Source organism: Bombina bombina, chromosome 2 (assembly GCF_027579735.1).
Source record: "Bombina bombina isolate aBomBom1 chromosome 2, aBomBom1.pri, whole genome shotgun sequence".
Classification (NCBI taxonomy): Eukaryota; Metazoa; Chordata; class Amphibia; order Anura; family Bombinatoridae; genus Bombina; species Bombina bombina.
Genome location: NC_069500.1, coordinates 118,646,532 through 118,659,440, shown reverse-complemented (window position 1 = coordinate 118,659,440; position 12,909 = coordinate 118,646,532). Strand labels below are relative to the sequence as shown.

Sequence of the window (12,909 nt, the reverse complement as noted above, 5' to 3'; positions counted from 1 at the left end):
GGATGTCCGGTCTTCAAAAACTGTAAGTGGATCTTCGGGGGTTAGTGTTAGTATTTTTTAAGGGTTTATTGGGTGGGTTTTATTTTTAGATTAGGGACTTTGGGCAATGTAAAATAGCTAAATGCCCTTTTCAGGGCAATGGGGAGCTTAGGTTTATTTAGATAGGATTTTATTTGGGGGGTTGGTTGTGTGGGTGGTGGGTTTTATTGTTGGGGGGGTTGTTTGTATTTTTTTTTACAGGTAAAAGAGCTGATTTTTTGGGGGCAATGCCCCGCAAAAGGCCCTTTTAAGGGCTATTGGCAGTTTAGTTTAGGCTAGTTTTTTTTATTTTGGGGGGCTATTAGATTAGGTGTAATTAGTTTAAATATTTGATCATTTCTTTTTTATTTTGTGTAATTTAGTGTTTATTTTTTTGTAATTTAGAGTTTATTATTTTTTGTAATTTAGATAATTGTATTTCTGTTTTATTTTACAGGTAACTTTGTATTTATTTTAGCTAGGTAGTTAGTAAATAGTTAATAACTATTCACTAACTAGTCTACCTAGTTAAAATAAATACAAACTTACAAGTAAAAAAAAAATAACACCTAAAATAGCTACAATGTAACTATTAGTTATATTGTAGCTAGCTTAGATTTTATTTTACAGGTAAGTATTTAGTTTTAAATAGGTATTATTTAGTTATTAATTGTAATTTTTATTTAGATTTATTTTAATTATATTAAAGTTAGTGGGTGTTAGGGTTAGGGTTAGACTTAGGGTTATGTTTAGTGGTTAATAAATAGCGGCGGCAACGTTGGTGGCAGCAGATTAGGGGTTAATAAGTGTAGGTAAGTAGCGACGACATTGGGGGTGGCAGATTAGGGGTTAATAAGTATAATATAGGTGGCGGCGACATTGGGGCAGCAGATTAGGGGTTAATAAGTATAATGTAGGTGGCGACGATGTCGGGGCGGCAGATTAGGGGTTAATAATATTTAACTAGTGTTTGCGATGCAGGAGTATGGCGGTTTAGGGGTTAATGTTTATTATAGTGGCGGTGATGTCCGGAGCGGCAGATTAGGGGTTAATAATTTTATTTTAGTGTTTGCGATGTGGGAGGGCCTCGGTTTAGGGGTTAATAGGTAGTTTATGGGTGTTAGTGTACTTTTTAGCACTTTAGTTATGAGTTTTATGTTACGGCTTTGTAGGGTATAGGCTGTACCGCTCACTTTTTGGCCTCCCAGGCAAACTTCTAATACCGGCGCTATGGAAGTCCCATTGAAAAAGGACTTTTTGAAAGCTGCGGTAGTTACGTTGCGTGACGGCCAAAAAAGTGTGCGGTACAGCTATACCTGCAAGACTCGTAATACCAGCGGTAGTGAAAAAGCATCGTTATGAGGCTTTTTCATTCATAACGCAAAACTTGTAATCTAGCTGTGAGTTATTTGCATTGTGGGAGGTTGGAGGTTTAGGAGTTAAAGGGACACTGAACCCAAATTTGTTCATTTGTAATTCAGAAAGAGCATGCAATTTTAAGCAACTTTCTAATTTACTCCTATTATCAATTTTTCTTCGTTCTCTTGCTATCATTTTTTTAAAAATAAGGCATCTAAGCTTTTTTTTTGTTTCAGTACTCTGGACAGCACTTTTTTATTGGTGGATGAATTTATCCACCAATCAGCAAGAACAACCCAGGTTGTTCACCAAAAATGGGCCGGCATCTAAACTTACATTCTTGCATTTCAAATAAAGATACCAAGAGAATGAAGATAATTTGATAATAGGAGTAAATTCGAAATTTGCTTGAAATTTCATGCTCAATCTGAATCACGAAATTAAATTTTTGGGTACAGTGTCCCTTTAATAGATTTATTAGGTTTATTGCATTGTGGGGGTTAGGCGGTTTAGGGGTTAATAGATTTATTAGGTTTATTGCGTTGTGGGGGTTTGGCGGTTTAGGGGTTAATATATTGATTAGGTTTATTGTGTTGTGGGGGTTTAGGGGTTAATAGATGTATTAGGTTTATTGCGTTGTGGGGATTTGGCGGATTAGGGGTTAATAGTTTAATTAGGCATATTGCTATGTGGGGGTTGGCGGATTAGGGGTTAATGTACTTTATTAATTATTGTAGTGGGGGATTGCGGTTGACAGGTAGATATTGAGCATGCGTTAGGTGTTTGTTAATACTTTGAGGGAGTTACGGTACTCACATTTTCTGCCTATGAGTGGCGATGTGTAAATAGAGTAAAATTTCGCCATTTTCGCTGCGTAAGTCCTTGCGCTGAATATGTGATAACGATTTGTGACGCAGTTCTATGTTAGCTTAAGGGAGTAAAATTTGAAGGCGATGGGTGAAATATACGCGCTGCATTAATATGCGGCGTCCTATACGTGATAGCAATATCTGACTAAAAACTGGTGACGCCAGCTTTGCGGGCGACGCCGCATATGTAATAGTGTCCCTTAACTTTACTTTCAACTTTTAATACGAGAGCTACCCGTCACGCACAAAAAGTTAACTTCTAGCAAAGATAACACTCGAGCGGGTGTTAAACACATATATTACTACTATTTTCTTATATGCAATCTTAAAGGGATATGAAACCCAACATTTTTCCTTTATGATTCAGTTAGAGCATGGAATTTTAAACAACTTTCTAATTTTCTTCTGTTATCAATTTTTCTTCGTTCTCTTGGTATCTTTTGTTGAAAAGAAGTATAAGATTCTTAAAAAGAAACACAAAAGAGGAGCTAAATAAAGTCCATTTTATAGACAGGCATATCGAGAATAGTCCAGAAATAGATCCTTAGGCAGCTCTTTTCCTTAATCCATATAAGGGTAAAACAGCAGACACGCAGATCTTAAAGGAAATACAAAGGAGGTGCCACATCGTGTGAACAGTAAATGATCCAGTGGGTAACTGTCAGTGTAATGGATACTCACGTAAGCGCACTTATGTGCCGGGAGAAGCAGTCTGAACAATCTGAAGCGGTTTAGCGCCACTATCTCTCGAGCATAGCAAAGTATTCAGGAAGAAGGCTGTATCAGTCAGCAGCAAACAGGAACCTGATCTGATTATAATCTTATTTCTTAAAAAGTTAAAAGATTTAAAACAAAGAACACTCTGTCATCTACAAAATGAAAATGTACAACGCTGTTTCATCAGACATAAGCTTAGGAGACGGCCCATTTTTAGAGCACTATATTGCAGCAGTTTTGCAAGAACGTTATCCATTTGCAAGAGTATTAGAGGGCAGCAGTATTTCCTGCCATGTGGTGCTCCAGATGACTACCTAGGTATCTCTTCAATAAAGAATATCATGGGAATGAAGCAAATTTGATAAAAGAATAAACTGGAAACTTTTTTTTATAAACAGTATGCTCCGTCTGAATCACAAAATACATTTTTGGGTTTCATATCCCTTTAAGAATAGTTTATGGTCTTTCAAATTGCTTCAAGAAGACTGCTTATCCCACACTGTGTAAAAGGGGCTTTAGTCATACTTATCTCCCTTATATCATGCTTCACAAACTAAGCAGCTATCTCCTTTCTGTTGCTGAGACAGTGGCTTTCCTGACTTAATATATAGGGGGATATTTATCAAAGCGTCAACTATGTTGCATTCGTGTTTTTCCCAACTTTATTTATACCAACTAAACTGCTACAAAGTACACTAACACCCATAAACTACCTATTAACCCTTAAACCACCACCCTCCCACCACTATAATAAATCTATTAACTCCTAATCTGCCGCTTCCGACATCGCCGCCACTAAAATAAATATTAACCCCTATTCTGCCGCTTCCCGACATCGCCGCCACTAAATAAACTTATTAACCCCTAAACCTCTGGCCTCCCACATCACCACCACTAACTAAACCTATTAACCCCTAAACCGTCAGCCCCCCACATCGCCAAAAACGAAATTAAGCTATTATCCATAAACCTAACAACCCCTTAACTTTAAATTAAAATTACAAGATTCCTATCTTAATATAAATTAAAACCAACCTGTAGAATTAAAATAAACTAATTTTAAACTACAAATTAACCTACCCTAGCTATTATACTAAAATGTAATTAAACTACTAATTAAATAAACTAAATAACATCTTAAAAAACCTAACACTACTAAAATTATTTAAATATACAATTAAACATTATTACAAAGTCCTAAATTACAAATAAAAACAAACACTAAGTTACAAAAATAACAAACACTAAATTACGAAAAATAACAAACGAAATTATCCACAATAAAAAAATTACACCTAATCTAATAGCCCTATCAAAATAAAAAAGCCCCCCAAAATAAAAAAAACTCTAGCCTTTAATAAACTACCAAACTACCAATGGGCATTGCCCCAAATATATCAGCTCTTTTACCTGTAAAAATAAATACTAACACCCCGCAACAGTAAAACCCACCACCCAACCAACCCTCCCAAATAAAAACTCTAACTCTAAAAAAATCCTAAACTACCCATTGCTCTTTTACAAGCCCAAACCCTAATCTAAAATAAAAACCCACCCAAAAATTTAACACTAAACCCCGAAGATCCACTTACAGTTCTGAAGTCCCGACATCCAGGCAGAGAAGTCTTCATCCAGGCGGCGATGTCTTCATCCATCCAGGTGGAAGAAGTCTTCATCCAAGTGGCGATGTCTTCATCCATCCATGCATCTTCTATCTTCATCCCTGCGGCACGGAGTGGGTCCATCCTGAAGCCATCTTACGCGGAGCTCCTCTTCTTACGGTCGCTGCCGTAAACTGAAGCCTCAATGCAAGGGACGTGAATCAAGATGGCGTCCCTTGCATTCCTATTGGCCGATTTGAGTGTTAAATTCAAATCAGTCAATAGGAGACGAGCTTCTGAAATCCTATTGGCTGTTCAAATCAGCCAATAGGATGAGAGCTACTGAAATTCTATTGGCTGTTCAGATCAGATTAATCCTGACAACAAAAATAGTACTGGCTTTAATTCAGGTTAACAGGAGCAACTCCTTGTGCCATGTTACATAACACTGCATTCAAATTATTGCCACAGACCCCCTTTACTTTGCGCCGCGGGCTTGGCCTGATATGACCCAGTAAGCCTTACAAATCAATAGCGTGCCATGCAGACTATTTCTTACCGGGTCAACACCTTAATTTGCCAGACGTCAATCAGACTTGTTCCTTTAGCATAGCACAGCAACCTCTGCCTTTAGTTTTTCTATCTATTGATGCTTGCCCTCCTAACTATACCGCCATTTCCATTGGGAGAATACTCACTCAACCATGCTTTTGATATGCAAATTGTGTTGTTGTTCAAAAATCATCTACATCAATTGGTTGAAATCGATGTCCCTCAAGATCCAATCCTGTAGCACTTTTCTTGTACGACCATCAGACTGTTTAATGACCCGCCCCTTCACCTCTTCGGTAGATAAAGCAGTATCCCTAGCAACCATATTCTACTCACACTCTAGTGTTGAGATCCCTTAACTTGACCACATTGTTTTGATCACATAATCCGAAATCCACCAGCAGCGCCTTCTGGATCTACTGGTAGATCTCAATCTACCTATTGGGCACCCCTGGACTACACTAAGCTGCCATATTGAATGGATAAATGTGCCTATGTTTCACCTGCAATATTGATACCAAACAGATCCATGGGAACTGCTATTAAATACAACTTTTTTATATATAAATGCTTTCCCCATGCCCCTCTTTTTAAAGGGATATGTTTTCTTTAATCTAAAATAGTTTCGGCTAGATTATGAGTTTTGTCGGTAAAGGCTGTGCGGTGCTAACGCTTAGTTAATGCTCACCGCTCACCTACAAACAACGCTGGTATTACAGATTTTTTTAAACCTGGCGTTAGCCGCAAAAAAGTGAATGGAGAGCAAAATTTAGCTCCACATCTCACCTCAATACCAGCGTTGCTTAAGTCAGCGGTGAGCTGGCTAAACGTGCTCGTGCACGATTTCCCCATAGGAATCAATGGGGCAGTTTCGGCTGAAAAAAAGCCTAACACCTGCAAAAAAGCAGCGTTCAGCTCCTAACGCAGCCCCATTGATTCCTATGGGGAAATACGTTTTATGTCTACACCTAACACCCTAACATGAACCCCAAGACTAAACACACCTAATCTTACACTTATTAACCCCTTATCTGCCGCCCCCGACATCGCCGACATCTGCTTTATATTATTAACCCCTAATCTGCCGCACCAGACACCGCCGCCACCTACATTATACTTATGAACCCCTAATCTGCTGCCCCCAACATCGCCAAACCCTACATTATATTTATTAACCCCTACTCTGCCGCCCCCAATGTTGTCGCAACCTACCTACAATTATTAACCCCTAATCTGCCGCCTCCAACGTCGCCGCCACTATAATAAAGTTATTAACCCCTAAATATAAGTCTAACCCTAAACCTAACCCCCCTAACTTAAATATAATTTAAATAAATTGAAATAACATAACTACAATTAACTAAATTATTCCTATTTAAAACTAAAAACTTACCTATAAAATAAACCCTAAGATTGCTACAATATAATTAATAATTACATTGTAGCTATTTTAGGATTTATTTTTATTTTACAGGCAAGTTTGTATTTATTTTAACTAGGTAGAATAGTTATTAAATAGTTATTCACTATTTAATAACTACCTAGCTAAAATAAGTACAAATTTACCTGTAAAATAAACCCTAACCTAAGTTACAATTACACCTAACACTACTACCTCCCTTGATCCTACCTCCCCATCCAACTACCGCCCTATTTCCCTCCTCCCTCTTGCTTCAAAGCTTCTCGAAAGTATATGCACGCCTATCCCATTTCCTTACGTTAAACTCCCTTCTTGACTCACTGCAATCTGGATTTCGTCCCTATCACTCCACAGAGACAGCTATTGTTAAGGTCACCAACTACCTACTTACAGCTAAATCAAAAAGGCCACTTCTCTCTGCTTATCCTCCTTGATCTGTCTGCAGCCTTTGACACTGTCGACCACCCTCTTTTGCTCCAAACCCTCCAATCTTTCGGCATCTGTGACACAGCGCTTTCGTGGCTCTCTTCCTACCTATCAAACCGTACCTTCAGTGTAGACTTCTCTGGGGCCTCCTCTGCCCCATCACCACTTTCTGTCGGAGTACCGCAAGGCTCTGTCCTCGGTCCCCTTCTCTTCTCAATCTATACATCATCACTAGGGTCCTTAATTAAATCCCATGGTTTCCAGTATCATTTGTATGACGATGACACCCAAATCTACTTCTCTGCACCAGACCTATCTCCTTCCTTGCTAACCCGTGTCACTAACTGTCTTTCTCACATCTCTTCCTGGATGTCCTCCCACTACTGTCCTCGGTCCCCTTCTCTTCTCAATCTATACATCATCACTAGGTTCCTTAATTAAATTCCACGGTTTCCAGTATCATTTGTATGACGATGACACCCAAATCTACTTCTCTGCACCAGACCTATCTCCTTCCTTGCTAACCCGTGTCACTAACTGTCTTTCTCACATCTCTTCCTGGATGTCCTCCCACTACCTCAAGCTAAATCTCTCCAAAACTGAGCTCCTCATTTTTCCCCCTTCTTCCAAAATCTCCACCCCCAATATCTCTATAACTGTCGACAACTCCATCATTACCCCTACCCCGCATGCTCGATGTCTCGGGGTCACATTTGACTCAGATCTTTCCTTCACTCCTCACATTCAGTCCTTGGCTAAAGCCTGCCGCTTCCACCTTAAAAACATCTCTAAAATTAGACACTTCCTTACATAAGACACAACTAAGATATTAATCCACTCTCTCATTCTTTCCCGCCTTGATTACTGCAACTCTGTCCTCTCTGGTCTCCCCACCTGCCGCCTAGCTCCTTTACAATCCATTATGAATGCCTCTGCCAGACTCATCTTCCTTACACGTCGCTCTTCATCTGCTGCACCTCTCTGCCAATCCCTTCACTGGCTTCCTCTTGCCTCCAGGATTAAACACAAAATTCTCACTCTGACATACAAAGCCATCAACTGCACTGCTCCCCCCCTACATCTCAGACCTTGTCTCCAGATACTCTCCCTCCCGTCCCCTTCGCTCTGCTCATGACCTCCTACTCTCCTCCTCTCTTGTCACCTCATCACACTACCGTTTACAGGACTTCTCCAGACTGGCTCCCATCTTGTGGAACTCTCTGCCTCACTCCACAAGACTCTCTTCTAGTTTTAAAAGCTTCAAGTGCTCCCTAAAGACTCTACTGTTCAGGGATGCATACAACCTACGCTAACCTTACTTTATACCAGTTCCTCTCCTACATTGCTATCCCCTGAACCCCCTTAGCATGTAAGCCTAAAAGTCCAGCTGTTTGTAGATCACCTTCTTAAGAGCTGACTACAACAGTGCAACTCTTGGCAGGGCCCTCTACCCATTTGATCCCTATAATTGTTTTGTTCTACTCCGCCTTTGTTAATAGCGCTGCGGAATCTGTTGGCGCTCTATAAATAACCGATAATAATAATACACTATAAATAAATTAATTACCTAAATTAAATTAAACTAATTACAATTAAATAATATAAACTAAAGTACAAAAAAAACACTAAATTACAAAAAATAATAAAATAATAACAAGATTTTTAAACTAATTACACCTACTCTAATCCCCCTAATAAAAAAAAAAAGTCCCCCAAAATAAAAGCCCTACCCTATACTAAATTACAAATATCCCTTAAAAGGGCCTTTTGCGGGGCATTGCCCCAAAGTAATCAGCTCTTTTACTTGTAAAAAAAATTACAATACCCCCCAACATTACAACCCACCACCCACACACCCAACCCTACTCTAAAACCCACCCAATCTCCCCTTAATAAAACCTAACACTAACCCCTTGAAGATCACCCTACCTTGAGACGTCTTCACCCAACCGGGCAGAAGTGGACCTCCAGACGGCCAGAAGTCTTTATCCGATCCAGGCAGAAGAGAAGTGGACCTCCAGACGGGCAGAAGTCTTCATCCAGGCGGCATCTTCTATCTTCATCCATCCGGAGCGGAGCGGGTCCATCTTCAAGCCAGCCGATGCGGAACATCCTCTTCCAACGCCATCCAACTGAAGAATGAAGGTTCCTTTAAATGACGTCATCCAAGATGGCGTCCCTTGAATTCTGATTGGCTGATAGGATTCTATCAGCCAATCGGAATTAAAGTAGGAAACATCCTATTGGCTGATGCAATCAGCCAATAGGATTGAGCTTGCATTCTATTGGCTGATTGGAACAGCCAATAGAATGCAAGCTCAATCCTATTGGCTGATTGAATCAGCCAATAGGATTGAACTTCAATCCTATTGGCTGATTGGATCAGCCAAAAGGATTGAACTTCAATCCTATTGGCTGATTGCATCAGCCAATAGGATTTTTCCTACCTTATTTCCGATTGGCTGATAGAATCCTATCAGCCAATCGGAATTCAAGGGACGCCATCTTGGATGATGTAATTTAAAGGAACCTTCATTCTTCAGTTGGATGTCTTGAATCCAGCGTCGGCTGGCTTGAAGATGGACCCACTCCGCTCTGGATGGATGAAGATAGAAGATGCCGCCTGGATGAAGACTTCTGCCCGTCTGGAGGTCCACTTCTGCCCGGTTGGGTGAAGACGTCTCAAGGTAGGGTGATCTTCAAGGGGTTAGTGTTAGGTTTTATTAAGTGTGGATTGGGTGGGTTTTAGAGTAGGGTTGGGTGTGTGGGTGGTGGGTTGTAATGTTGGGGGGGTATTGTAATTTTTTTTACAGGTAAAAGAGCTGATTACTTTGGGGCAATGCCCCGCAAAAGGTCCTTTTAAGGGCTATTTGTAATTTAGTGTAGTGTAGGGCTTTTTTATTTTGGGGGGCTTTTTTATTTTATTAGGGGGATTAGAGTAGGTGTAATTAGTTTAAAAATCTTGTAATTATTTTATTATTTTTTTTGTAACTTAGTGTTTTTTTGTACTTTAGTTTATTTTATTTAATTGTAATTAGTTTAATTTAATTTAGGTAATGAATTTATTTATAGTGTAGTGTTAGGTGTAATTGTAACTTAGGTTAGGGTTTATTTTACAGGTAAATTTGTACTTATTTTAGCTAGGTAGTTATTAAATAGTTAATAACTATTTAATAACTATTCTACCTAGTTAAAATAAATATAAACTTGCCTGTAAAATAAAAATAAATCCTAAAATAGCTACAATGTAATTATTAATTATATTGTATCTATCTTAGGGTTTATTTTATAGATATTTAGTTTTAAATAGGAATAATTTAGTTAATTGTAGTTATTTGATTTCGATTTATTTAAATTATATTTAAGTTAGGGGGGTTAGGTTTAGGGTTAGACTTAGATTTAAGGGTTAATACATTTAATATAGTGGTGGCGACGTTGTGGGCGGCAGATTAGGGGTTAATAAATGTAGGTAGGTGTTGGCGATGTTAGGGACGGGAGATTAGGGGTTAATAAAATGTAACTAGTGTTTGCGAGGCGGGAGTGTTGCGGTTTAGGGGCTAATATATTTATTACAGTGGCGGCGATATTAGGGGTTAAAAAATGTATTTAAATGTTTGTGATGTGCGGGGGGGCCTCGGTTTAGGGGTTAATAGGTAATTTATAGGTGTTAGTGTACTTTTTAGCACTTTAGTTAAGAGTTTTATGTTTAAAACTCTTAACTACTGACTTTTAAATGAGTCTTGACAGGAGAGCGTGTACCGCTCACTTTTTCCAAGACTTGTAATACCGGCGTTAGGAAAATCACATTAAAGATAGGATACGCAATTGACGTAAGGGGATTTGCGATATGCTCGAGTCGCGGAAAAAAAAGTGAGCGGTACACCTGTACCTGCCAGACTCGTAATACCAGCGGGCGTTAAAAAGCAGTGTTGAATTGCTGCAAATAGGCATAGATACAGATATGTATAATGTACAATGATTGCCTGAAATTGTATACTTTATTTTATGTAAAATGAAAACATAATAAATAAAATAAAAAAGCAGCGTTGGGACCTCTCAACGCTGCTTTTTAAGGTTAACGCAAGACTCGTAATCTAGGTGTTTGTTTTTTAAACTGAAAAAAACAATATTTTCTTGCCAGGCCTACAGAGGTGTATCCCACTCCACCAATAGTTTTGTGAGAAATGTTCATAACAGACAGTGAGCATTAGATGAAACATACAGTTAATTTGGTAGCATTAGAATTAATTTAAATGCAATGAGTTTTAGTTAACATTTTATACATGCAAAAATATATATTTTTTACATGTTTACTTACATATGCATGACAGAACCATTCTGATTACAATATCCCTTTAAGTGGGAAAAGCACCAGCACCCACACTCTGTTGCTAATAAAAAATTAAAGGTTAGGTTTTGCTAGTTTCTGTGTTTTTTTCCTTTTGTGCACCAGTTTAATATGATTGCCATTTAATATTCAGTTAATTCAATAAGAATGCATAAAAAAAATATCCCAACATCCAGCTATCTTGAAGCAAGTTCCACAACTTCAAACATATTTAGACATCTGGATATGTTACTTCTGTTTGAGTTAATATAAATTGATTCATAAAAGTAAAAACTGGAAAGAAGGTAACATATTATGTGCATTTCAAATATTTTAATTCACAGAGGAGCACTATGTATTAATGATGATGAGGAAAGAAAGGAAACCGATCTAGAAGAACCTGGACATGATAATGGATGCCCTATACCTAACCCACCAGAGAATGGATACCTTATAGTAAGTTATAATTATTTTGTTTTATTTATATTACTTGTTCTAAGAAATAGGGCTTCCTATTTTTTTATTCTTGATATTTTCTACTTTGAATTGCACCTGAACTACTTGAAAAAAAAATCTTTCATTCTTTTTTTAATTTTTTTATTCAAAATGTTCATATTCAAATTTACAAAGATCTCAAATTAAACTCTATGGTTTCATACCATAGAGACATATGAAGTGTCTCTCTCTTTCACTAGACTTTTCAAATTTAAAGTAATTCAAATTAATTTACAAAACATTAAAAAAATGTAAAATTACAGAAAAAAATAAACAAAGCTATCCAAAATAAAAAAATTAAGGAGGCGGATCGAGCGGCTGACCAAGATGGCCACACTTCACTGAAGCTCTCGATGCAAGCTGGGCATATAGGCTCATATCTGTTGAAAGCCCTGGGCTATCGAGGTATAGGACTTTGATTTATCATACGGAACACGTATAGAACATCTGATGCGACTTTTGTCCATTTCTAATTGATTTTATCGGAGACGCTGGACCCGCACTATGTAATCCCACGAGGTCTCTTGAAACAACGCCATGGAGCTTTGCAAACAAGCGGTAACACAGATGTCTACCTAACAAGACCCGCAACCTGAACCGGATCAATTCTAAAAGAAAATAGAGGTGAACTTTATAACTTAGTGTAGAATTAACACTATATATAACTATACTGAGATCCTGGTGCTATTACGACTGCCATTAAAAAAACGAGTTGCAAACTAACCTAGAAACTCCTCTTTTTCTCTTCTTTATGCAACGTTGGGGTAGAGAGGGAAAGGGGTCGAATATATATTGTTGAAATACCTCTCCACATCTATTTTTTCTGTGCGGTATTTGGGCCAGCAATATGTTGTGACGCATATAAATTGAAGTGAGCCGTTTAATGTGGAACCTCAGATATGGATTGCATATTGATATACTAGTGGGGATACAACAACAAATTAAGTGTCACAGTTTGTACTGGAAGCATGTTTTTGTTTTTATTTTTCCTCTCTGCCTGTCTTGCCGGACTTTGTTTTACAATATAGCTTGTGCACTGAAGTAATATAGCTGGAGCATACCCCCGTGCAGAATCTACTGATTCAGAGATTGAATAGACTCTTGGCTTCTATATAGAATACACCC

The 12,909-nt window shown here is 38.3% G+C and overlaps 1 protein-coding gene across 1 annotated transcript in view; it reads left to right on the top strand.

Annotated features, from left to right (window-relative positions):
- Window positions 1-12,909, top strand: part of LOC128648518 (complement component C6-like) — a 195,259-nt gene that overhangs the window by 103,169 nt on the left and 79,181 nt on the right. Inside the window, 1 exon segment of the mRNA XM_053701238.1 lies at window positions 11,634-11,745. Within this exon segment, the coding sequence (XP_053557213.1) occupies window positions 11,634-11,745 (112 nt within the window).